This window comes from Eurypyga helias, unplaced genomic scaffold (genome assembly GCF_000690775.1).
Source record: "Eurypyga helias isolate BGI_N326 unplaced genomic scaffold, ASM69077v1 scaffold5436, whole genome shotgun sequence".
NCBI classification, from domain to species: Eukaryota; Metazoa; Chordata; class Aves; order Eurypygiformes; family Eurypygidae; genus Eurypyga; species Eurypyga helias.
This window is the reverse complement of record NW_010254563.1, coordinates 106,148-132,565: the sequence shown is the minus strand read 5'-3', so window position 1 is coordinate 132,565 and position 26,418 is coordinate 106,148. Positions and strand designations below refer to the sequence as shown.

General features: G+C 43.8%; 1 protein-coding gene across 1 annotated transcript in view; it reads right to left on the bottom strand.

The window, feature by feature from the left end:
* The window catches only part of LOC104510696 (protein sidekick-1-like), a gene marked incomplete at its 5' end in the record, with an annotated part of 154,640 nt that overhangs the window by 25,210 nt on the left and 103,012 nt on the right, over positions 1-26,418 (bottom strand). Inside the window, 6 exon segments of the mRNA XM_010153029.1 lie at positions 420-606; positions 2,023-2,138; positions 17,081-17,182; positions 19,155-19,214; positions 21,278-21,413; positions 26,269-26,339. Coding sequence (XP_010151331.1) covers positions 420-606; positions 2,023-2,138; positions 17,081-17,182; positions 19,155-19,214; positions 21,278-21,413; positions 26,269-26,339 — 672 coding nt within the window.

The following is a 26,418-nucleotide window of genomic DNA, read 5'->3' as shown; positions in this document are numbered from 1 at the left end:
TGCAGCGCTCCCGCTGCGGTCATGGCCGGCACAGAGACAGCTTTAAAAAAGAGGAATTACAAAAAGCACACTTAATCTTTCACCAGACTGCTTGGACAATTTCCAGGCACTGGAGATGAGTTCCTTCAGATTTTCAGATGTGATAGCAGAGGCCAGAAAGAGATCCACAGTTTTCTTCTGGACCCCCTTGTAAAGGGGCTGGTCCTTCTGCCAGTCCATTCCCGTTTCCCTTTCCCACATGGTCCACTTACTAGATCCCTTTTTTTCCCCTCTAAGATCATCACAATGTAAGGAACCACCCGAAAGCTAAATTTAAACACTAGTGCCCTCCTGCTTCCACCCACTTCCCTTACCCACTGCCCAGTTACATGCCAGTCATCACCAAGCCCGTGCTTTGAGACAAGACAAGGACCCCGTACCCGCCTGGTGTGTCCTGCCCTGCGAGGGGTTGCTCCGTGGGCCATCCCCGGCTGCGTTGAAAGCAGAGATGCAGACCATGTACCGCGTGTGGCTGGTCAGGTTTTTGAGCCGGACGGTCGTCTCCGGGAGGAAAAGGACCTTCACTTTCTCTGTGTCATTTTGGATGTCGCTCTCCCAGTAATAAATCTGTTGGGACAGCGAGATGGTTTAGTATATTTTACACCTAGAAAATATCTGGGAATTGCAGCTATAAGAGATCAGGAAGATGGTGCAGCCTTGTTCTGGTCTCCTCCATTAAATGGGATACTAATGCTTTTCACCACGTGCCAATCTTTCCTATTCCTTTGGCAAATTCCCCTGAGCCCAGTGACCACGTAGGCAAGTACATCACTCAAAAATAGAGCGCAGGCTGAAGAATATGGCCTAATGACAGCAGGTATGAGCTGCCAGAGTTCAGCAATGAGAGGTCAGATTTTAAATCTTCCTGAAATGCTAGCAGCCTGTCAGCACTGGCATCCTGATACAGCGGCCCATAATTCACCTCCGTATGCACACAACGGTTTCACTATTAGTGTCCACAGGACAGCCAAGCAACTGCCTTCCTGAAGAGGGTAATAAAGATTTTCCCTAAAGTTCCTTGAGATACTTTTCCCCATTCTTCCCTTACATAATTTTCATCTTCATGCCATAAAAGTGGGCTTTGGAGAACTCGTTTCCAAGAGGAAAAGTGGTGCCAGCCCTACTTATTGGACAGGCCTGGCAGCGAGAGCTTTACAACAGGCCAAAGCAAGCCAGAAAGTTGAGAGAACGAGCCAAGACAAGACTCCACCTTGGCTCTACAAGCCAAGCTGTTAGAGCCATCTATATACGTACAAAAGGAAAAGAACATGAATTGATATATAAGGATGCTTGTTACTGCCAAGAAGGGATGCCAGATTATTCACATTGGCTTGGCTGTTCTTTGCTTATGGACCTAAATTCATGGAGAGAGGCAGAGCCAGACACGGAACCCAAGCCAAGCTCCAGTGTTTGTAGACTTGCCCATTTCCACTCTCTGAGGGTCCATTCTTATGCTGGAGAAGCTAAACAACATGCCTCTGCGACATGCTCATCTCCTGTGAACCAAACGCAATTAATACTATGATTTAATTTTGTTAAAGTTGAGGAAATGAAATAATTCTTCCGAAATCTGACCTGGCTCAGGCTTCTAGCTTGAAGAAAGTTCTGCTTTTATTAATGGCTTGTAACGTTTGATAGATAAAAAGCTCAGTTAATTTTCTTCAAAACATTTCTTGCCCCTAGCTCTTGTGTGTCTGTTGCTTTGCGGAGCAGGTATGTTGCCTGCATAAGTGGGGCTGTCGTCTCATCTGCATACCCTGTTTCCTCATGCTCTCCTTCTCCACAAATAGCAACACACTTTTCTTTTTCTCCCCTCCAACCTGCCCCCAGCCTCATTCTCCTTCTTTTGGCTTTGGGACTCAGTGCCATTTCCACACTGCAGTCTGAATGCCGTTTTAGGGCAACTGTAGTTTGTAGAGGTATCTCACAAGTAATGGCAACACCGAGCATGATAAATGAAACCAGTAGAAACAGGAGGATTGCCTTGTAGCCTTGGATATTCCCATTTTGGCTGTCAGCAGGAGGAGGGTCCCAGGTGAGCTCCAGCTGGCTTGCAGAAAGGGAGTTCACTTGGATGTTCCGTGGGGCCAGCGCTGGTGCTAGAGAGAAAGGAGGGCAGAAGAATTAATAGTGACAAGCAGAACTAGCTCATATCCAGGTTGCAATTTTCCTTTTGTGGAAGAACCCAGGACAGGCTCTGTTTACACCACAAGTCAGCTAAGAGAGGCTGCCTGGGGGGATCCGTATCACTGGGAAGTCTCGGCACACGTGGACTGAGCAGCAGCCGAGCCTCCGGACATGCTTATAATCTGTCCCACGCAGGCTGGGTTAGACGCTGAATCAACTCAATCCTTCCAGCAGCTTTGGAAAAAAGGAGAATTTTGCCTTCATCCTACGGTAGCATTTGGGGTTCGCCTTTGGCAGTGGCACTGGGCTCCTGACTCCCCACTCTTGAAAGTCACAGGGAAGAGGGCAGCCCCCCACCCCAGCCTGGCCTCCCACCCAGCAGCGAGCCTTTGTGACAGCCTGTTCCTGAGGCCCCAAGACTTAAGGCCAAAATGCTGCCTCAAATTACCTCCAAAACCAGTGAGAGGCTAATCAATTCAGCTAATATTTTATGTATGACAAAATGACTTTTAGTTTGCTCCTTGTTAGCTCCGCTTTGATTATACCTTCACACAGACACGCTGGCCCTCCTCAGCTCCGGATGGCATTTCTTCTTTGCATTGTGCTGTGCTAGAAAACTAATCTTTGAGTGCACCTGGGTCACACCATCCTTCCCTTTGTTGGGCTCCAACTTGGTGCAGGTGGATTTTCTTCCCCAGCGGCTAGCAAGGACGGCTTGCTTCCCAGACCTGCTGTCTCTGCCTCCGGCAGGTCTTAACAAAACAGCAGATGTTCTGCTTACAGAAAAGGTGCCGAAGCGTGTCCTGTTCAAACTCCAGAAGTGGGAAGAGAAAGACAGGACAAAGGGTACCCTTCTCCTTTCTCCATGTTCGCGGTGCCGTAGCCTTCACCCAGACCACCTGAGGAAGCTGCCTCGTTTCTCTCTGCCCCTTTATGGGCCATCAACAGCAGTGATAAAACATTCACTACTCCAGTTAGATAGCCTCGGTTATCTGTTCCTCTGGAGACTTCTTTCTTTAGAGAGAATGACCTTCATAAGTCACACTTTTCTACCAATACTCCCTCCCCCCAGAGTTATAAAATAAAATAGTAATTAACACCCACTCAGCCTGACACCAACTATTTATTTTGTTCTAACTGTGTGGTTTCCATATTATCACTGCCCACCCTGCCGTTAATGGAAATGTTAATAACCAGCGCCAGGTTGTTGTGACAGATGCTTGGGCTCATTATCAGAAATTCTTATTTACCGCTCCATTAAACGACAGAATCGCACAAAAAAAACAATTCAATCAAAACTAACTGGAGGAATTTTAACAGCCACATTAATAATCCAAAACATAAATAAAGTTAATGTCTTTTGCATGTTTGCCATCGGCAACTCTATTGCAAAATTATTGCTGTACAATTAAAACGTGAAAGGCAAAATTGAAGGTAGCCTTTATCCCAGCGCTCAGTTAAAACTGTTTGTTTATTATATTTTTGTTTCCTTTTCGGCTGGATGCTGCGCACGCACGAGGTGACGATGACGATGATCTTACTGGTGTAAGATACAGCTTGTTCACGGGGGTGCGCCCGTCTAATTGCTGCCCTGCCTTCTGCACTTGGCGGGGGAGTGGAGGCAGCGCGCTGGCCGGCTGGCTGCTCACCTTCAGCGCAACGCAGCCCTGTTAAAGACCAAAGATCTCAGGATTCTGAGACTTTCACAGCACACAGCAGAGCGAGAGGCCAAACTCAACACACAGTACAAACCTGAAAATACACCTCGTGGATTTGCAGATGACGACGCGCTCAGGGTAACGAGAATATGTACGGTCACAGAAGAAGATGGATCACTTTAGCAATGCATTTTCTTTCTAGGTAATGACACTACTGTCTGTCCTGAGCTGACAGCTTCAAAGTGCTCTCAATACCCAGGTCTGAAGCAGTGCCTACAACAGCATTTTTCTCTGGATGCCGTGTGCCAGCCGGCAACAATTGCCGCCTTCGGGACGCAACCATTAGAGGAGCCGGCGTGTGCAGCATGCAGCCAGAAAAACACTCCTTTTCCCCAAACCCTTTCTGGAGCACATCTAAGAAACACAATGGTTAAAAACTGCCAGTGATCATTCTCCACTGACACTCTCCCTGCTGGAGCTGCACTTTTGCTGGCACGGCGGCGGAAGATTTTGATGGGAGGAAAATAAAAAAAGAAAGACGATGTGGAAAAAGACATTTCTCTTCGCTACCCCAGAGCCTCGACGAGATGCAAATTGTTTGGTTTTGTGCCCTGTGAGTCTGTCCCTCTGTTCAACTTTCGAAGGCTGACGTGCCCCTCCTCTTCTAAGCACAGATTTCTTGTTGACAGCAAGGGACAGCAGAAAAGTGCTGCTGATGCTTGATGTGGCTTGGTGCAGACAGCACGTTGCATTAAGGGTGAAATGAAATGCGTCAAAAAGAAGGAAACACATCCCTAAAGACTCTACCTGTTTGAAACCCCAAACCATTCACTGAATGTGTGGACAGTGTGTGCCAATAAAAGCAAGTGCATTTTAAAGGTGAATTCCAAAGGCTTTTGCCTTCTAGGAATGCAGTTCAAGATTACTGAGCTCTGAAATTTTTCATGGCTGTTGAAATCACGAATACATAAAAAGCAAGGTTAAAGCTGCACACCTCACACTGCTTTAGGTGCTGGTGACATTATCAACTATAGCAGCAGTGACAGAGACTCCTGAGGGTCCAAACTCAGCTCTTGGCAGGTAGAAAGTATTTCACTTCCCTTTAAAAAAGAAAAAAAATGTATTCATGAAGTCTAATTCTGTGCACATATCCTGCCTTGGGATCTCATGCAAATATTTGTAAACAATTCTTTTCATATCTGTTTTCAATTCACCTTTGACACTATCTCTCCTTGAAACTCACTCTCAGCCAAAAAGGAGAAAGGCTGAGCAAGTTACATAGTAATTGGTAAAAAACCACCAGCATCTATGGAATGGGATGATGTTGGCAGGATGATGTAAAGACAACAGATCTATCTGGAATTGCAAGAGAGAGTCAAAATGAGCCTACGAATAAAGTTACACATCTAAATCCACATTTAAACCTATCACTGCCCTCATTTTCCAGTTGTACCGAACAGCCTCTGCTCGCACTGCAGTCAATTTGAGCTTGCAAATGCTTATAACCTTTAAAGAGAAGGTGCTCAAAATCCCCAGTGGCCTGCCCGCACCAGAGCTCCGTGCGCTGCGGAACGTTCACCTTAGTTTTCCTCGCTGCTTGCTTGGGATATTTGCACTCCGGGCTGTGTGACGCCGAGAGCTTTTCATCAATATGAAACCACTATTCCTTTTCTTAGTGACAGTTGCCACGATGCTCTGTAGCACAGGTAGGCTACAAATCCTTGTGATTCATTGGGTAAACTTAATAACGGGTTTTATGAAGCATTCCTTGCTGCTCTTACATCTGCTCCAATTTCTGGGTAGCAAAGGATTTCTCCTCGACTGATTTTCTAATTGTTTCTATAATGCCAGTATTATGTCAGTAAATTCACAGACAAGTCTGGGACAAGATTCCTCCATACTCACGCCATTTAAATAAACATGCAGGCAAAAAATGAGGAGAAAAATGCAGTGAGAGAGACTGAAGATTTCCTGTGCATCAGCTCTATCCCACAGTTCCAAGCAATCCCAAGCAAATTTCTGTGTTGTAAAGACCTCTGATCCTTTTCTATCTAGCAAGCATTTCCCCCCCCAGTTCATCAAAGCATGCTTTTGTGAACATGCCTGCTTTTATTCCCTAGTAATCAATATATTTGCATTTTGGTGTTAGCACCTAGAGGCCAGAATCTCATTGCACAATGTGTTGCATAAACACAGAACAAAGAGACAGCTCCAGGCCTAAAAAGCCTCTAATCTGTATGTCTACACAATATAATGGAGGGGTGGTGGCAGCATGTTCTGACTCTCAGCTGTAATCTTATCTACCCGGCCAGTAACAACCAGAGAGAAGAGACAGCAATATTCAGTGTAGCATGTGCTGACAATTAAAGCACGCACACACAGAACCTCCAAAGTTTACACGCGGGCTCCTGGCACACATGGTCATGGAAAATAGAGCTGGGAAGGATTTGGAGAGGGCTCAGACAAGCCATCCTCCTGCGTCACACCGGGAGCAGCTTGGCTGGTCAGATGTCTGTGTAATCTTCATCACTGACCTCTTTCCAGATTGCCCCGCCGTCCCCACAGAAAGCCTGCCAGTGTATCCCTATTGTAGTAACTCTTAAAATAACTCCCAGGTTTTATATATATATATATGTATATTTTTAACATCTGGCCTAAACCATCCTCACCGTATTGAAGTTCTGTCCCTGCAGTGGCACGGAGAATAGATTGTTTCTTCTCTCGTACAGCCACTGCCCTCAAGTTATGGTGTAGATAAGCAAGTTAAGTGGATTATAAAAGCCAAACACAACAAAACAAACAGAAGGTCATAAGATAAGACAGCAAGACCCGATTCTGCAGAATGGGAAAAGCAAAACGCAAGAGGCTTGCAATATGGGCTTAGAGAAGGAACGCAAGGATGGTACCCAAGAAAGAAGAAAGAGGTGTCTCCGCAGATGTTTGCAGTCACTCCTTCCGCGAAGGAAAAGTGGCATGAGAGAAACATGCGCAGTGTTTACTGGCCATTTTCTTACAGTGTCTGCGAAAGAGAGGTGGGACCAAGGACCACTTCCCCTCTGCAGCAGTACCTCAGTGCCATGAGGAATGCTGCGTGAGCAATGCTGATTAGTTCAATAACAATTAGTTAATTGTGCTTCAAAAACAGCTACTGCGAAGCTGCTTTCCACTGTGACAAAGCAGCACCAGCTATATTTAGAATGTAAAAGATGTTTCCCACCAACTTCTGGCTGTTTTAAGCTAGGCTACATTTTGTGATGGAAGTACGTGCTTTTTCCAAGGACTGCACTTTCTGGTGTCATTTCAGATGCTTGTGTCACCCTGCAACTTGAAACGGGTCTCAAAAAAGGAACAATCTGATCTCCCTCATCTTTGAGAAGCCCAACTTCCTACTGTGTGCACACTGTGTGTGTTACAGCAGGTTGTAATAGGAAATAATCCTTTTTTTTTCAGGGATGTTGATATATGTGTTGATTCACAGGTTTGCATAGATCAGTGTAAGATAAACCAAAATATTTCCTAGTATACAAGAGACCACTGGAAGTCAATGCAAGAAGAACTTGAACAACATCTCACCCTCATGAACACTGATGAAGAGGGAGCACAATCTAACTGATGCAAAAATAGAAAGATAAACTCACCTTGTTGGAGAAGGGATGGAGAGGAGAAAGAGAATAGCTGTCAGGATGGGGAATTTGGGAATCTAGCACACCCGCAATTGCTTTACTCTGTGCCATATTATCCAGGTAGGCAAACAGTTGGCTCCCTCCCTGCATAGTACACTTAGTAGAGTAGCTGTGTTTTGCCACATCAAATTTTTAAGGCTGTTAAACTCATGAAAAAGCATAAATAACAGCAGCTGCAAATGATACCCAAATGTAACATCCCCAGCTTCTTTGCTTAGCACTGGGAAGCTTCCCAACATTGACTAGGCATCTCTTCAGCCATCTGCAGAGATAAGAGTGGGAGGTGGGGGGTGGAAGGAGGAAAGAGGGAGAGATTACATTCACCACACATATCGGAAAAACGTTGAAATGAAACAAGGACTAGAAATGGAGTATCCTTCCCACGGATCCAGACTCTAGAAAGGTTACCTGCCAATGCCATTTTTTTGAACTGAGGCGGCAATCATGTTCTGAGGAAACCTCCACGGATATGACTTATTCATGAAGAACCTTCATAAACTGGCAAGTGACTCGAGCAGAAGTAATTCTCATCCTGTCCCTCACCATCTCTTCCAGCGGTGGTAAAGACACTGTTGCTGTGATTACTAATCTTTTAATAGGGGGTTCAGATTTCCCAATGAGTCACGTGTAATCCAGGATTTTCATGGAGCAGACACGATCTGAGCGATGCAGAAGTTGTTACTATGATCGCATTACAATGCCTACAACCGAGGCAAACCCAATGAGTGGTACTGTGAAACAGAGCCTTCAAATAAAAACTACACACTGGTTTTTTTTTGCTGGAGCCCACAGTTCTCCTTTGCTGATACAAAACTAAAATAGGCTATCACACTGCATACTGAGATTATCCATCAAGGGAGTGAAAGCCCCCAGCCCAAAACTAAAGCCCTTACAGAACTGTCAGACTGCCTCTGGAAAGGGCATACAGGTAGTAAAAACAGGAAAGAGGAAATAATAAAATGAGCTTTTTCCTCTATTTCTTTTGTGTCAACAAGGATATGATCACACGGAGTCAGGCAGCCCATCAGTCAGCAGAGACAGACCCATGAGCAGGAACAGCAAGAGCCTGACAAGCATTAGGTATGCGCAAACAAACAAAGAGGCATAAACCTACAAGCTAAAATCCCCTCTCACTTACATCAATGCAAATTAGGGTTAGCTCTGCTAAAGCTAGTAGAGCTAACCCAGTGTGAAAGTTGTGTAACTGAGAGCAGTGTCAGCTCTGATGAGCGCAGGCTTCACCCCCAGGATGTACTGAAGGTTGTTCAAGGGTGTGAGGGATGGGGAAGAACTGCTGAGTCTTTGATACTCTGGCCTGATCCTCCCTCATGCACTGGGAGAAGCACCGGGCGGGAAAGTACCGCTCTCAACTCTCTAGGTCTACCCATTAGACAGAGGCAAAATTACCTACTTCAGACAATTTCTCCCCAGGCTCTCTGGTTCCCAAGACTCCTCCTCCTTCTTTTATAGTCATGTTCTACTCATCATAATTTGTTAATCGCACACTCTAATATCAGAACACCACAAGTTCATGGCAGCTGACAAAAGCACCTACTTAACGTTCACTAACAGTAACCGCAGCACCTACGAAAGCCTAATAAGCACCGACAACTCCTTATGCTTCTCTAAAATCAAGAGACCGTATCAAATAATTAGGGTGAATCTCCACTGGGTTTGCTGTGTACCGAATGTTAAAAGCTGTATCGAAAAAAAGTCAGACTGAGCAGGTGAGATTTGCCACTGCGATAACCTTTCGCTGTGGCTTTAACGCTGACCCCCATGAGGGATTAATTTAGGATTTACAGATTGCAGTGGTCTGAGAACCCCAGGGATCCCATGGAGGACTGTGATCTTCTGCTCCTGGGGAGAGAGAGATTAAATTTACATTTTCTTGACTTTGAGTGAGAGTTTTCTCTTCCCTTATTTATTCTGCAGTCATAGCATCCCCGAGTTCATCACCGTGGTCCTGCATCTCTGTATCACCTCAGTGTCTGGACCGCTGTGGCCAAAAGGGTTTAGAATATTGCTAATTCATACTTTAGTAAGGAAAAGGGCAACTTTTTTTTTTTCTTTCAGTCTACAACAGGCAACCTGAAATGCCTCTAGTTCCATGATTGACGATAGATACAGCAAACAGATGTCAGAAAAGAAAACCAACTGTGTTTCTCTACAGCTGGCTTCACAGCAAAGCCGTGCAGAGAAGGCAAAGCCGCGGGAGTCGAGACCCATATGAAAATACTTACAACATTTTGCTCACATATCCCAGGATGACTGAAAACAAGCAGAGTAGGACTGCACAATTAGGGGAAAAAGAAATTTGGCTGCAAATATAACCCTGCAGTCAAAAATACCCAAACTCCAGCCTGTGTCTGCCTGAAGAGGAGTTATCAGTCAGGGGCTTCCCCACTTCTTTACCAGTGCAATTTATGGTCCGTTTTACTTGACTACTGATTGCTCGTGTTTTTGAAAGGAAGGTTAATTCCTTTGCTTTTAATGGAGTAGCTCTGCTGTTAGATCAGTAAGGCTTTGCATACACGATCAGGCTTCTCATCCCTCCGCCCTCTGTGTACTGTGCAGCGATGTCCCCGCACTCGGTTCTTCACAGGCCATATAACACTGCAGCAGAACAGCTAATTTGTCCTACCACTCCCACTGTTCCTTGCACCAGCTACAGAACAAAGACGGGAGTCCTGATGATGAATTTGAGTACGGATAGTCTGTCTGTCTCCGGCTACAGTCGGCACTGAAAATCGACATCAAATTGTTGGGTTTGTGAGACGCAAAGTTCATCATCTGAGCAAAACGTCGCACGGTAATTGCAGCCCAACGCCACCCACACCAGCAATAGCAGTGGCAGAGATAAGCAAGCCCAGTTGATCAAAAACTGGTGATATTTTTGCTTGGACATAAACATCTTTCCTACATTGAAACGTGATAAAAAGAGGCAATTAAACCAGAGCTAAGCAGGAGCTGCCGCACATATAAAGCATTGTGCTGTACCAAAGGCTGCTTATGACCAATATTAACAACTTAATGAGCTGTTAATGAGGCACACATTCAGCTTTTACTTGCAGCATGAAAACATTGCAAATCGTTTCAGGGAGCTTCTGGACTGTCAATGGAGAATTAAAGATGTCAAATAAGCCCATCAAATCCATGTCTCAATCTGGACACTGCTTTCCAGTGTATTCGCTTAAAATTCCTTTCCCTATATGGTAGAATAACTTGCTTTGACAGCAGTACGACTCTCACTTAGACTTTGCTTCCTTCTGCCTTGACATTAGATTTCAGTCTCCAGAGAGCTGCAGGGATGTCTTTTTGACATGTTGACATTAAGGACACTTCTTCCACAGACTCACACTCGCACGGTTACTTTCTGTCTTACCATTGTAAGAGCAGCTACCGAGCTAAGCTACCAAATTTGGAAGTTTAATTATGAAACCTTTGTGCTCATCTGTAAACAGATTAAGAACATAAAACTACCCTTAAAAAAAATAGCCAGTTTGAGCAGGAAAGGGAGACAAAGTTTGTATAGAAATTCATATCCATAATTCCCCAGCAGTGCAGCAATACCAGGAACACACAAGGAATGACTAATGCTCTAATGTAGGCACACTTTAGTTTGTTATTTTTTACTACCCTGTCACAGCCCTGCGGGATTAGATAATGCAGCCGAGTGCTATCTATACTGCTATTACCACCAGTGGAGCTGCATTGATGGGAACAACAAATCCAAATTGGACTTGCTGGAGACAAGCCCCAAGTGAGTCTGGAGGAGTTTAAAATCCACCAAGAAATACTGATGGGATATATGCAGTGGCTGATCCTACTCTCAGAAACAGAATACTATAAGGATACAGGCACAATGGTTTCCAGTAATGCAAGAGAAACTGAAAAGAGGTTTCTTTCCCATTCCAAACAGGAAATCTCACCACTTTCTTTTCCTCTCCATCTTCCTATAGTTTCCTTTCCATGCTCTGCTCTGACTTTACTCTCTCTTTTAGCTCACTGTTGGAGAACATGGCTTGGATCTTTAACTCTGAGCTCAGAGGAGAATTTCCCCTTTCTTAGGGAGAAAGACACTGGGGACAGGATGAAAACCCAGTGTCACTCCTGGAGTGGGTCATTCCCGTAACGGCTGGTGTAAATTGTAAAGCTCACTGACAACTGAGCATGGTGCTAGAACAGCTCCGCAGATTCCTTAAATTTAAAGGGGACGAGAAAAGGAAAATTAATGTTTCAAACACCCTGCCATCCCCCAAAGTAGCCTTTGCTGATGTTCAGCAGTGTCAACAATTAAAAGGCATTTGCTTTAACATTCCAAAGGCTTGGTGCTTTCGAAGTGACAAGGAAGGTCAACCTCTTTGTTTAAAGTTTGAGCAAGCGAAACCAATAATTTATTTATTATACTACTTTCCAATAGCTTCCCCTCCATCCCCTTTTGTTTGTCAAGGGAAGATACTGTCCCTAGGCTGACAGGTTTTAGACTACTGCAATGTGAAATGGCCACGATAATCCTTCTCTTCCCTCCTCCAGTGGCATCTGGGATGGAAATGCCCACCCAGTTCTTCCAGCTGTGCCAGGAGCAACACGCTCCCTATCTGCATAGGCACAGTCAGTCACCGAGAGACACGGCCCACGTGTCCCACACAGATAGGAGAAAACAGCCAAGGGGGCCAGAGCCGACTGATTGAAGCTGCCAGCTCTACGCTGCAGCGTTGTCATTCCTCTCGTAGGCTGTTAACAAGGAGGCACAGGGGACTTCTCTGCGCAGCATCTTCTCAGCTACATTTGGGGCAGGGAAGGAGATAAAGCTCCTGCGCTGTAAGAGAAAGGGGGGCCCAAGGTAGTGCTGAGGGCCCTTCTCCAGACGGCGACCTGCAACGGGGAGGTGACACCACGTGGGATATTTTGTATGAACACAAGGCAAGAACGAGGTCTGCAGAAAGAGATGAAAACACTCAAGGACAAAGCAGCCTTTTTCTGACAACCTGTTCTGGCATTAGCACGACAGACAAAGGGGCATTGCCCCAGCACACATGACCGCGCAAGAAGGGACAAGAGCTCTTGCCAGAAGCAGTTGATAAAGGGGAGGCAGGTGCCAGGAGTCAAGTCTTCCTGACGAGGCTTCTTTCTCCTTAGCATGGCTTCTTCTCTCCAGTTTTTCTTCTCTTTCTCAAACAGAAGTCACTATTTTTGGTCTTGGAGTTTTCCAAATGGCTTCTCTTTCTTGCCTGTAAAATGCTGCCCCTGACACTACGGCAGAGCAGAGTTTCCCTCTACGTGTCAGCTATGGCTGGACACAGCAAAGTTTGCGAACCCCAGGAACACCTGTGGAGCTGCAGGCAGGAGGGCGGATGAAAATAACCGTAGGTAACAGTGGGAAATCTGCTTTGGTGCCTGCTAGCTTTGCACCAAGAGGTAGATTCAGGTTTTTACAGATGGTAAGGAAAAAGAGGTAAGAAGCAGTGGTGTCTCAGTCCCACTCCTGTTCCTTTCCAAGCTACAGTTTCACTTGGAAGCAGGTGAGTCATCCAGGAAACACTTTCTGAAAGATGATGGGACAACCAAGGCAGCATTTCAACGGAGCACTTCTAAGGCAGGTATCTCTGTCTCCCAGCTCTTTTTACTCCTTGCCTTTCCCGCTGCAGAACCAGCTCTCCGAGATCATTATTAAAAAGAACAACAACCAGCCCCATCAGTTCTTGTGAATTCTGAAGGTCACCAGTGTCACCGTCAGTTATAACGACACACATCATTCCCCTCTCCACACAAACAGATTTACAACCTGTTTAAAGGCTAGTGTCTCTCGGTGCACTTCACCCCTTCTGCTACCTCCTCTCCGCACACACGTGCTCTCCTCCAGCAGCAGCTGCTGGAAGAAATTATGAATTCCATTATTTTTCATCCAGAACAGCTTTGCAGTATATGGGAGAAGCACTGGAGGCTTCAGGCTCGTTAGCACAGGATTTGTATTGCCGCCTTCCATTTTATTCACCTTCCCAAATTAGGTGAAGCACGCCTGCCCCAAACCCGTGATTTCTGTTTAATTAAAATGCAGGTAGTAGAGTCTCCGGAACTCCAGAGCCCACCACACAATCAGACAGTGACAGCAACCTGGTAGAATAATGCTCTTGATACAGTGGCTGCTCTAACAGAGTCTTAATTTCAGTCGAGCAAAACAAGCACCTCTGGTAGCAGCTGCATTTAGGGCTGGGATGAATATCAGTACCCAGCCTCTCGCTGCACACTCGCTGCCTTCCCAATCAGAGCAGGCATCCCTGACAGCTGAACTGTTAAATGAATTAACAAGGCGAGAAGGGGGCTTGCCGACGGGGCTGCGACTCCCTTCCTAATTTCTGCAAGTGGTGGCTTTCAATTTTTCTGTCATTTGTCGGGAGATGCACATGGTTCTCTAATGAGCAGGGCAGAGCTGCAGCCAGCTCAAAAAAAGTGATGTTATGAGGATCTTCTGATCCACAGAGGAAAGGGATCCAGATGCTTGAGGCAGGTGGGGGAAGGACACCGGCTCTGTTCAGACTGAACAAGCAACACATCCTTCCCGGCTGCAGAGCGCAAGGACTCCCAGCCCACTCTCCTGACACGGGGAAGAACTGCTCTGTACTGGCAAGTTTTGCAAACATCCAGGCAGAACTTACACTGGAGCCTTAGCCAGGGCTTTGATCTTACAGGCTACTGGAACAAGAAAAAAGTTTTGCTCCATCTGTAGCAAAAAAACCAAAAAAAACAAAAAAAACCCCTCAAAAACCCAACACACTTGCACCCAGCTCCCTTATTCACCATGCAAGTCAGGACACAGAATTCTGTTATTCATGTCTGGCCTGTTGCCTACCAGCAGGTTGTTCTCTCCCAGAATTTCCCCCTGCCCATCAGTCAAGAGAGACCTGAGCGCTCGGGCTGCCGGAAGAGGCTGTCGGCTGGGGTACAGCTCAACAGCACTCCAGGGCTCGAGAGAAACTCCCCATTCAGCTGCTTTTTACTCTTTTGGTTGGTAAAACTGCCAGAAGGTTGGTTTTAATGGCCTTTTTTTTCCAAGGTTGTCAGGGGGCTTCACTGCCTACTGGAGCTTTTATTGCAAAAATCTAGATACCATGATAGGAACACCTTCAAATCCAACAGAGGAGAGCACAAGAGGGAAGGAAGGAAGAACAGACCCTCCGCCTGCATCGCTTGGTGGGCTGCACAGACACAGAAGCTGAACAGCACATCAACCATCAGTATTATTTCCAGGTGCCCCACACTGTATGAAACACCCACCAGAACTGCACAGAATTGTGTATTTTGACTGAGGTGGCCTAAACCCAGCACATTTCCCCAAAGGCACGTGCTGTATATTCCTTTTTACAGCCGGGAGAGGAATGTTCTCGCACCTACCAGAATTACTGCAACCCTTACGGCAGAACGAAGCACCGTTTAACAGCACCAAGACGTGAGTTATCTGGGGCCTTCAGACTGGGGACTGGTCCCCCTCAGTCATTTTGTGTTCAGTGCTACGCCTGCGCCGTCAGCACTTGTTTATTGGGAAGGTTTTCTCTATTTTTAACATGGCCCGACAGCTGGAGCTAAGCAGACCCATTTTTTCCAGCTTGCTGCTTAACTGCCTTTACCACAGGTAAGAACATCAAGCGAACAATAACAACAAAAACTTCTATTTCCACAGCACCCCTTAACTCAAAGGTGTCACAAATCAATTTAAAACTTAAATTGCAATACCAGCTCCAATCACTTTACTCACAGTATAAATCACAGCCAGTTCTGGAGGTGGAAGAGGCAGTTATATAACAAAGCGTAATAACTTCACACGACGAGAGTGAAAATCGGCAGGAAGATCGTACGTTCATCATTTCTACCACATGAACCTGGACTGTCCCTAACGAGAGGTAAATCCAGTATCTCTAAAATACCATCTGAGTCACGCTACAACTTCAGATAAACCATCCCTGCCTGTGAAAGAAGGTCTCCTGGATATCTCAGTTTCCTCCCAGGTTTGGCTCCTTCCATTGCCCTGTTCCCTGTCTGAGTTACGAGAAGGAAGACCTGGACTGTGGGATTAAAAGACACGCTATAACAGCATTTCTTTGTTTTCCCCAGCTGATTTTCTGTGCTGTGTACATGTGTACAAATACATGTGCTGGCTCCATTTGCAGCAGATATTTAGCTTTGAAGCAAAAAAAGTATTTTGAAGCCAGATACAGTTGGCTCCACTTGGGGCTTTCTTTGCTGTGGTTGCAGAAGTAAGTTGGAGCAGCAGCAAACCAGAAAAAAAATGTAAATATTGCCAGCTGTCTCTCCAGAAGCATGCTGCTCTGATTAATTTATGATGTTTTCAGTGAAAGATAGTGAATGTTACACCATATTTGAAATGAAAAGGTTAAGTAGAGTTTAAAAAAATGTGCAGTAGAGTTTAAAAAAATGTGCTTTGCTTAGTTTTGAGCAACAGAATATTTAATGAATAATGATAAAATGAATTAGTTCTGGGTTTGATAGCTTCTACATCCTAGCCTTGAGACAGAAGAACAAAAGTGTAATCAGATTCCTTCACGGCGGCAGACTGAACAACAGGAGGGTGCGTGTTGCCTATTCTTGTTCTAAGCTTCAAAAGATGCTGCTGCAGAAATTGATACCATAACTAACGACGATTTCGGCGCCAGCCTCTCTCTAGCTGGGGTCACCAGAAATACAGCCCCGCCGTCGTGGCTGGGAGGAAGACATCAGCTATTCCAGTCCTGCGCTTCTCAGCTAGAGTTACTGAGAAGAACAGACTCAGCTGCGGGTTATCTGGGCTCTGCAAAATCACCTGCTTCACAAAGCATTCAAAGAAGTGTCTAGTCCACTGTCTCATCCCGATTTCTGCCTCCGGCCTTCCAATGGAGGGACTTAAAATGATCAGCAAGTTACATTCCAGAAATACAGCCTGGATTCATGCACTAGATCCATAATAAATAAAGGTATGAATAGTGCCGCCGACCCTCAGCTGCCGTAGAGCCTGGATGCAGGTATAGGGTCTGCAGTTCCTGAGAGGAATCACCACCTGTGCCTCCAAAGCTAGCATTAAACCGGACACAGTGTCTTCTTGACTTCAAGAGCACAAAAACACAGCGAGGTGTGGTGCACAGGCAATGTCTCTACACAGCTATAAAATAAAAGAACCAGCTTCCAAGTCTCCCTTGTTTTGTAGTTCTGTTTCTTTTCCCTTGTGGCTTTCCTGTGCTCCACTTTTCACTTCTTTAACTTGAGTCAATTTTTCCCTCAAGCTAATTTGGTATGAACAGTCATCCTCCTGCAACTCCAAAAAATACCTTCTCTTCTTTCTTTCAAATGCCCTTTCTCCCTTGTTCGTGTAGACCAACTAGCTTTCAAACAGCAAGAAACCGTCAGTTCCAACCTACTATAGGACGCACCAAAAAGCTGTTATTGATCATAAATCTTTTCAAATCATTCCTTTCCTGGATAAATATTAAATATTATCTGGAGAACATTAAAATGTGTCAGTGCTTTAAAACAAACAAACAAACAAACAAAAAAAACCCCACTCATTTTCCTTTTACCTACCTGCTTCGCCCACAAACACTTCAACTGGCGTGCTGGTAGGGCTCTCACCAATTACATTATATGCCGTCATTAGTACTTCATATCTCTTGTATTTCTTCAACTCTGAAAATGTAAAATAGTCTATTATATGTAATTATTTACACTGTATTGCAGGAATTTTTTTAAGACCCCACCACCTCTATTATCAGACTTTTCTCTTGTGAAATACAGAATTAAACAGTACAGTTAGCGCAACCTCTACTTCCATCCTTTGTTAATTCACACACCACAGCAGGATTTGCATAATTATGAAAGATCTTAGCACTGAAATGGCAGGATTTTCCAGTGTTTCCTCACAGTGTTGCTCCAGCAAGAGGAATCATTCCTGTTGGGTAACTAGCTAGAGTAACATCTCTATGACTCTTAATGACACAAAAAGGAAGGACTTTGCTTTGGATGGTCAACGTATGGGCTCCTTTTGATCTCTGCTGGTAGGAAAGATCATGGTTTCAAGCCTTTGCCTAATTCCAGGGATTTTCATCTAGGGAGCCATTTAGCAACTGCTCTGCTCAAGAACATCACTGCTGAGCAGGGTGCAGCAGGGAACCTGGACTCCCGTTCGAAGTACTACATGGCTATGTTTCTCAAAGTGACCACAGCCTGGACACCAGTCAAGAAGGGAAAGGAGACTTAAGTCTGGACTCCATTTGCCCACCAGGCAAATTTTCTACGTGTCTTTGCCGACACATAGCAATTACTCTGAAAGATGAGGTAGGAGAGCCAGAGCAGTGTGAAAAAACCTAGAAAAAAACAATTGAACGAAGGTAATTAGTAGATGCAAACAAGGGTGGAGTGACATCATGTCAACGTCATTAGGGGAGGCAGCGGCCGAGCAGTTTAATTTCAGATTTTGCATAATCAGGATGAAAGAATCAATTCTAACAGAAATATTTATCATCTAAAATATTTAACAGTGAAATTAGAGTAAGACAGCAATCAATACTATAAATTGCTGTATTTAAATAAGCATTGAATTAAGACACGCATGGCGAGGGTTCCAAACTTCTCCCTTTGCCAATAATTTTCTCTGCTATCTATGAATCACATACCTTAACTCTGTGGCTGACAGTATGCCATCGGTTTGGGAAGGTTCAATAAGCCTAATCATACAGTTTGTCTAATTTCAGTTTCGTGGAAATGTGTACAAGTGTTGTGCTTCTACATCTGACTCAGAGTCCAGCATCACTCCCCGGTCTCAGACACACTGTCAACAATAGCCAGTACATGACTAACTTTTGGATGTAACCTCATGAAATTCAGATGGACCGCAAAACACGTAGCAAGCAAATCAGCAATAATGATGCTAAGTTTGTAAACAAACGGACAAAAAATAGTAAGATATATAGGATATAGTACTGGGCAGCTTTAACGGGGCAACTTTAGTTGCTGCCATGAAAACACACAGGGGAGATTTTAGTGTTAACTGGATGTGGAAGAAAATGGAACACATGAGAGTTCATGCATGCAAGTTTCAGTGGGGATAGGGTTTTGTTTTTTTTTTTAGCCCATCACAATCTGTGACTCAAAAGCCTTGGGCAAAACCTATCTAGTGAACCATCATCACCACAAAGCAACTTGCCTTTTAACTCTGTCGAATGCTATTTTATTCATTTCCAATTGAAAACACCTCTGGAGATGAACATAAATTCATTGGGCCCTCTCTAAACTGGCCTCCTACTCCATGGAATGCCTGAGCATCGCAGCGCTTGAATCCTAAGTCTAATGATGTGACACAGCTAAACTCAGATGGACTGCAAAATATGTAGCAAGCGAATCAAAATTCATTTAGCATCAGCAATACTGGGTTGTTACAGTCAATAATGTTTTACCTTCCCAGCAGCCACATTTTTACAACAGCTACCTACTTGCATCATCAATGTTTTTGCAAAGGCTTAAAGAAAGAGAAACTCAAGAAAGCAGAATCATTAATCTGTGTTGATTTCTGCTAGATCCACTCAGGAGAACCACAGGAGTTTGCCTATAGTGTATTTTGAACCATTATAAAGAGTCACATCTAAAGGCAATGTGCACTTACGTGTTAATTCATACGTCGTTAATGCAGAGCTGCTGTTCACTGTCTTGAAGCTGCTTTGGGCTATTCAGGGTAAGCAAAGCAGAAAGCTTGTTACAGTGCAAGGAAATAGTTATTGCAAATGATGTACAGCAGAGACAGAGGCAAATGATGCAGCACACACATACACAGTTTGAGCTTTAGGACTATACCTTGAAGGGCAATAAAATCACATCACTCTCTCGTAACACATCAAAAGCATCTCACTCACACGGGGCTGTTTCATTTCCTCCTCAAACAGAGAATCTCACAAATATACAACACAGAAATGTTCTGACTCCAAGACTAAACAGAACAAGTGAGTAAAAAGGAAACAATTTCTAGGGGGGAAACTCTCAACACTGTGTTACATCCTCATTTCTCAACAGGCAAGATTCAAAACCTAAAGAGCTGCAAAAGCATCTCACTCACACGGGGCTGTTTCATTTCCTCCTCAAACAGAGAATCTCACAAATATACAACACAGAAATGTTCTGACTCCAAGACTAAACAGAACAAGTGAGTAAAAAGGAAACAATTTCTAGGGGGGAAACTCTCAACACTGTGTTACATCCTCATTTCTCAACAGGCAAGATTCAAAACCTAAAGAGCTGCAGGGTAAAGACCTAGAGGCCATATCGTATCGAGCGAACACTTACAATAGGACAGGACCTATTTCTTCAAGTGTGTGTTAGATTTCCCACAGTTTCACTCACAGTCTGTGAGCAAATGGTAATAATATGCTAAGCTGTGCAAAACCATAGGTCAGTGAGGAACATAGGTGTACTAAGGTGAGAACTGTCATATTATGAGGAGAAAAAGGGAAATTTCTCTTTAAATATACTTGTCTCTACCCCTTTCTCTCTCTCTTGACTCCCCGGAGTGGTACAGCATGTTTTTTTCCTATTCCGCAGCTATTAGGAACATAGCTGCAGGGCCAGACAAGAAAGCGTAAGGGAGGAAACTGGTAGATTTAGAGTTTCCCTGGCTTGTGAGACTAGAGAGCATCCAAAGTCATTATTTCATAATATACATAGTCACTTATTCAGCTGGAAAAAACCCTTATGCATACCTACACCTACAGGAGTTTTACATCTCTAGTCTGTCCTGGTTAAAAATCTGTACACTCTGAGAAGTCTCATTCAGCACTGACCATATAAGTGAGGTCACTTATGTTTTATTTCAAGCATCCACTTTTTCTACACCCCCACAAAAATCAGTCTGGCTTTTGTAGAAACCACTTTCATGGGTTCAGGGAAACATGAAAGATGATGTAAGATATTAAAATAGTCTCACCTAATCCTATTCTTCTGCTCTTAGAGTATTATCTTATTCTGAATATTCCACTGACATCAAACGACACAAAAGCTGGTCCCTCCATGAGCATGTCTCATTGCTGGACAATATCTGTCAGGCTACCGAGTGCTCACATCTTTGCCTCCCATCATCTTATTCTGCCTATTTTTCCCTCTGATTTCCTTTCTAGCCTTTGTCTAAAAATCCTTTTCATTTTTCTATTATTCCTCTCCCTCTCCACCTTCTTTCCATGTGAGCCAAAAACCTCCGTGACTAATATGGCAAGCCTGCACCTTAAAATTTTTACTCATTTTTGCTATTTTCTTCCCAAATAGGGACAAGCACTTTGAAATTGTAAAAATTCTATTTAAAATTTCTCCTCAGTTGTTTTCTTATACTGCAAAAAGAAAAGCTAAGTGTCAATTATAAAAACTATTAAAAATAGCAAGAACTAAATGTTCCTAGCCGAGGAAAATAAAGCGTCTCTCTCTTTTGTCTGATGGTGGAATCAAGTATACCAGGATAAACATGAAATGGAGGTGGCAGAAAGCAGGAAATCAGGACATACATGGGGGACAGAGCATCAGTTCAAGCACGCTGGCATAGATTAGAGTGCACCTTTACAAGCGATGCTGATCAGGGTTATTAGCATTTTTCAGCATCTTCACCCTGATTGTATAAAAGCTAAATTATCCCCAGCACTCTTAGATACAATTGTGTGTTATTTCCATGGGGCAAGAGGGCAACGCAGTGTCTGCTATAATAACCGATTACCATTCTGGGATATTACAGGGTCCAAAACACAGGCTTACGTGTGAGCTCTGCTTTTAATGCTGAAGGGTTCTGGATGGTTTTGGATTCTTTTCCAGATCCAGTGTCGTAATCCAGCTCTCGATAGTAGATCCGGTATCCCAACAGCAAGCCGTTTAGACTCTCAGCTTTGGGTGGCTGAAAAACATTCACACGAAGAACAGGCTTGTTAAGATGTGCACCGCAACAAACATCCATCACAACGGGGGGTGTAGCTGGCATCGGTCCTGCATGAAGGGACACAGGGCGCTCTGGTGAAAATAACCCTTAATACAGGGCCAAAGGTTGTGTAATTTGAAAAACACAAGTTAAAGGCAACTTAGACGATTCACGCAGCTGTGGTAAACACAAAAGGCTTTTAAAACTGGACACCTGATGGAGCACACCAAGAGCTAAGCTCCGTTCTTTCTTAGTCCACACAAACCACGTGTGATAAAGAATATAAATAAACATGTCCCTGAAAATGCACGTTGTTGGCCACCAACAGTGGAGTAGCAAACGAGTACTTCACTTCTCAGATTAAAAGAAACAAATTATCTTGTCGAAGACAGAATTGCTTTAGTGGCTGTTTTCCTTGGAGGCCGTTCACCCAGCATTGCTTTACTGAAAGACTGATGAGAAAATAACATGGTGTATTCTGGCTTTAATTAGGAAGATGAAAATAGGTCTAACAACCTCAGAGGGGCGTTTAGAGAGGAGTCACAGTATGAAGGACTCTGGTGTGTTTCAGAGGTCCAGTCCCACAGGCAAACCCAGGTCTCCTCTGTAACAGCTTGAGTTAAATGGTATCTATGGCCATGGGGGATTTTCCTTCTGCAGCATGCTGGAGGATGCTCAAAGACACAGTGTCTCCACGAGGATTCTTCAGCAGTCCCTCACATCTTCCTTCAGATACAGATACACAGCCAGTACACTGGAAAGGAGATTTTTGTCTGAATGGCTTGCTTAAATCAAGACAAGCGAAAGGATTCTTCATGTTTGGGAAAAGAAATGTCTTTCATGAGTCTAATACAGGCTAAGAAGTGCAGAGAAGAAAAGATGCCCTGAGCCATTTATCTTCGAAAGATTCTTGTACTGAAATTTAAGGGGCTGAAAGTATAAATGAAAAGGATTTTAATGATGATCTCAGCTTTAATCCAGAAAGATCCCTAACAGTCTTGAGAACTTTACTAAGGAAACGGACCTTCTGTCCATTGTGTAAAAATTACCCGCTGGTGTGAAACCCTGTCACAACAGAAGGTAATACCATGTGTAATTTTAATGAAGAAAGTAAGGGTATTTTTACAGGAGAGGAGGAAGGTATTTGGTAATAACCTATTATTCTGCTTCCAGAAGTGACAAGAATTTTCCATTACTTCATTAAGAAGAACAGAGAGAGTGGCTGTCCTATCTCAGTGTAAAGAGCTTTGCTTTGGGTGAGGGCTGATGGAATTAAGTAGAAAGACTGTAGCTTATGGAAACCAAAAGAAACGTATGCAAACCAGAGTATAAGAAAGCTACGGAGCTACCAGGAAAAGGAGCAGAAGCTGCTCCTGCAAGAAGCCAGCTTCTTTTGCAACTGTCCTGCCCAGAGCCTGCTGAAAGCAAGCCAAATATTCCCAAGAGTTTGCTGTACTTGCTCTGTATGGTTGGAGAACCTCATTCATCCCTGGCTCCATCCTCTGGAGAAGGTCTGACCACCTTTCACTATTACTTACCATCTGCCTTACAGAATGATCGAGGAACACAGGATTATGAGGGACCTCAAGAACGATCAGAACAAAGCCCTTAAGACTGCAGAAAACAGCTGCTTACAGTAATTTTCACAAACAGAGCAAGCTCCACGAACAGCTGCTTACAGTAATTTTCACAGAGAAAGCTCCACCAGAAAACCAGTTAATTTTTCTGCTTCCCAGTATTCCTATTGGTAAGCTGTTCCAAGCCTCACTACTTGGGTGGTTAGAAACCTTCATTTAATTTCTAATCTAAATAATTCATAGCTAGTTTATAACCATTTGTTCCTGTGCTAACATTGCCTTTTGGGTTAAACTGTTCTTCTCCCTATGGGGTGTTTACTCCCGTGATGTATTTTAAAAAGGGCAATCATATTCCCTCTCAGACTCTATTTTAGAATGCAAATAAATCAACCTCTTGTACAACCAACTTGCCTAGTCTCAGACTGAGCCTCTTGCTCAAGGGACTGAGCAAAGAGACCAAACAAAGCGACAGCCTTCTCCAGGGCTGCCTGATGATGCGATCGTTCGAGGACCAGCTGAAACGTTCCTCCGCAAGCCAGAGAAGATGAGATCTGGTTTACTGGCAATTACTAGCGTTTCTGTGACAAACTTTTTCTTTTCCAGTCTCCTGACTTTTCTCTTTTGTTTTCTGTATGACACTGAAGTTGCTGTAGCTGTGATGGTGCCCTAGCAGAGTGGGTTCCACAGCATGGCAGTGTCCTGGCAGGGAGGAGGCACAACCCAAAGCATGAGGACTGCCTTCTCCAGAGACATGGCAAGGGGAGACACTGCCCCGCCAAGGTACGTCTTGAGTGCATCACCACAAAGGAGGAGAGAGGCTGCAAGAAAACAAACCCTATCCAGCATGGAAATAAACTTCACACAATATAAAAAATGCTATGAACATTACATGGGTTTGTACTTCAGTTAATTATTACCTAGAAGGAAGGTGCTTGTTGAAAGAGTCAATGTCTTTCCCTTTTTTGACTATTAATATTTTTTTAATTAAAAAGAAAAAGGCTGAGGTGGAATATCCTACAGAATCTTAATAGGAAAATACTTCTGAAGCTGAGAAAGAAACTCTTACTCCCTGTTCTGCCATAAGACTGCCTAACAGATAAAGCTTAATTCCTCATTGTGGTACAACACTGATTTGTTGACAGCAAGCATTGCTTCGTTACACTTCCGTGTGATTTGCCGTTTTTTCCTTCCTTGAAATTTAGGACAGGAAAGCTCAAAAAATAACTGTCTTGAAAACTGTCTTTCTCCTTGCCATGGAAATGATGATTCTTTCCTGAAAAGGGTACTCTGCTAAAAGGTCAGGTCTTCCCCTTCCTATCTGTCTTTCATGGACAAAACACTGCTCTTGATGTAATGGATTATTTAGGATTGTGTAGGAAGGCCTGAGGGATCTGCTGAAATAGGTAAAATGATTATGAGTGGCAGCCCGTAATGCTGTACAGAAGTAAGAGAAACATTATTGTGCTGTTTAAAAATAAAATTAAAAAAAGACTAAAATGCAAGTTTGAATAATTGTTATCTCTAAGGTAGAAGCAGAACAGTACACGATCCTGATGTTAACTGTAACATCCTCCCAAACATTTGAAATAACCTTGCATTATTGATACAACAGACCTCAATGGAAATTACTTATTTTCTTCCCACTTCAAATTTAAAAATAATGGACTGATTGGAACAAGCAGCTGAAAGCAGAGATAGTGCATCTAGAGTTTGTTTTGTGAATTATTAACATAGCTCAAAGTTAAAAATTTAGCTTTGCTTGGAAATATACTCTCCCATTTAGCTTGACTGCTGATTTCAGTTTACATTATTTCTTAGACACTACTGTGAAACCTCCTCTTAATTGGAGGCTATTGTGGGACTTGAAGATTTTTGTTTATTTGAAAAATACAGTACGGCTGAATTACCAGGACCTATTAATATATGTGTAGTAATGACATATAATCGCCCACAACTCCCCTGAGATGGCTCTGCTACAATAACCCCTTTGCATTTTCATGAAATAAAAAGCATCCAATTACCTAAACAACCACCTATTTCACATTAACTACACACCAGTAATCAGTCAATTGGTGGAATGTTTATTTCTGCTGCACATCATGCCTCACATCCTCTTTGTCCCCTCTTTGTATACCTTTTTTTTTCTTCACCGTGGGCTTTATTTTGTAGGTGGGGCGGTAGATTTACATCCCTCCATAATTCCTTTGGTAAAACTGTTCAGCATGTCTTCTATTTGTTCAACATGCTGTTAGCAATGATGTTACTTAGTATTATGCTGCGTGAACTTGGGCCAGCAACCCAGCAGTACAGCCAGGCGTATTTTTAAAGTGCTGCTGCATAGCAATAAACAGACCCTCATACACATATTTTTTTCCAAAAATCCAAGGAGCCCCATCTGTACTGTAAACGCGTATGTACATTTTTCACTATAATGCAATCTGTCCAAAGTTATCCTTATTATGTGTGTGGGACACTGTCTCGGGAGCAGGGTGGGCAGAGGCTTTCCTGGATAGGTTACGGATAACGTGCGGTACCCCACTGGGTTCCCTCTATTAATGCTCACTCTGCAAAAAGAAGCCTCAGGCACTGGGTCACAAAATGTTCCAGCATCTCCCAGGAGGCCATTATTGAAAGATAAAGGAAGGCAGAGGAAATGCCTCTATAAAACGCAGACTCGGCATGAATACTTTCACATCCAACTCAGAGATGTTATGGAGAGCTCAAGCTTCCTTTCTTTTCTCTGAAGAAATCTCAATTTTTAGCCCTCAAAGCGCCAAGAGAGCACGCGGAGTTCCTCAAAGGTATGAGCAGGATCTCGGGCACAGCACACGTGGGTGATTATTTCAGCAACCAAAGCAGGCAGTGTGCGATGTGAACAAAAGAGAGCTTTTGATTACCTGATCTTTACCTGTGCCGCACTCCGGTGCACGTTTTCGGTGTAAAGATGCACGTCTATTGATATCAGTGAAAGGACAGGAGAATCTGTGCAGGTAATGATCCTGGGTATTGCTACAGAAACTCCTTTACCTCCTAAGCTTTCCCTCATAGCACAAAGTGAGAGCAACTGCCAGAAATTTCCATCCATCACTAAAATATATGCCTAGATCAGGAAAATAAGGAAGTAACTGGAGTCCTTCAACTTTACTGCAATACTTCCAGCTCTGGAAAACGTCCCTTGCAACGTAACGCTGAGGTCAACAAGTCAAAGCAACCAAAGAAATGATTGCAGAAACATCAAAACTTTTCATTTTACCTACCTGCCACTGCACAAGGACGGATGAAGTCGTGTGGGGAGTTACTAACACAGAACTGGGTGGTTCACCTGGAACTGAACAAGAAGAAAAGGTAACCAGAGCAGTTACAGCAACAGGGTGGAAAACAGGCAGCTTTCATTCATCTGATTCTCC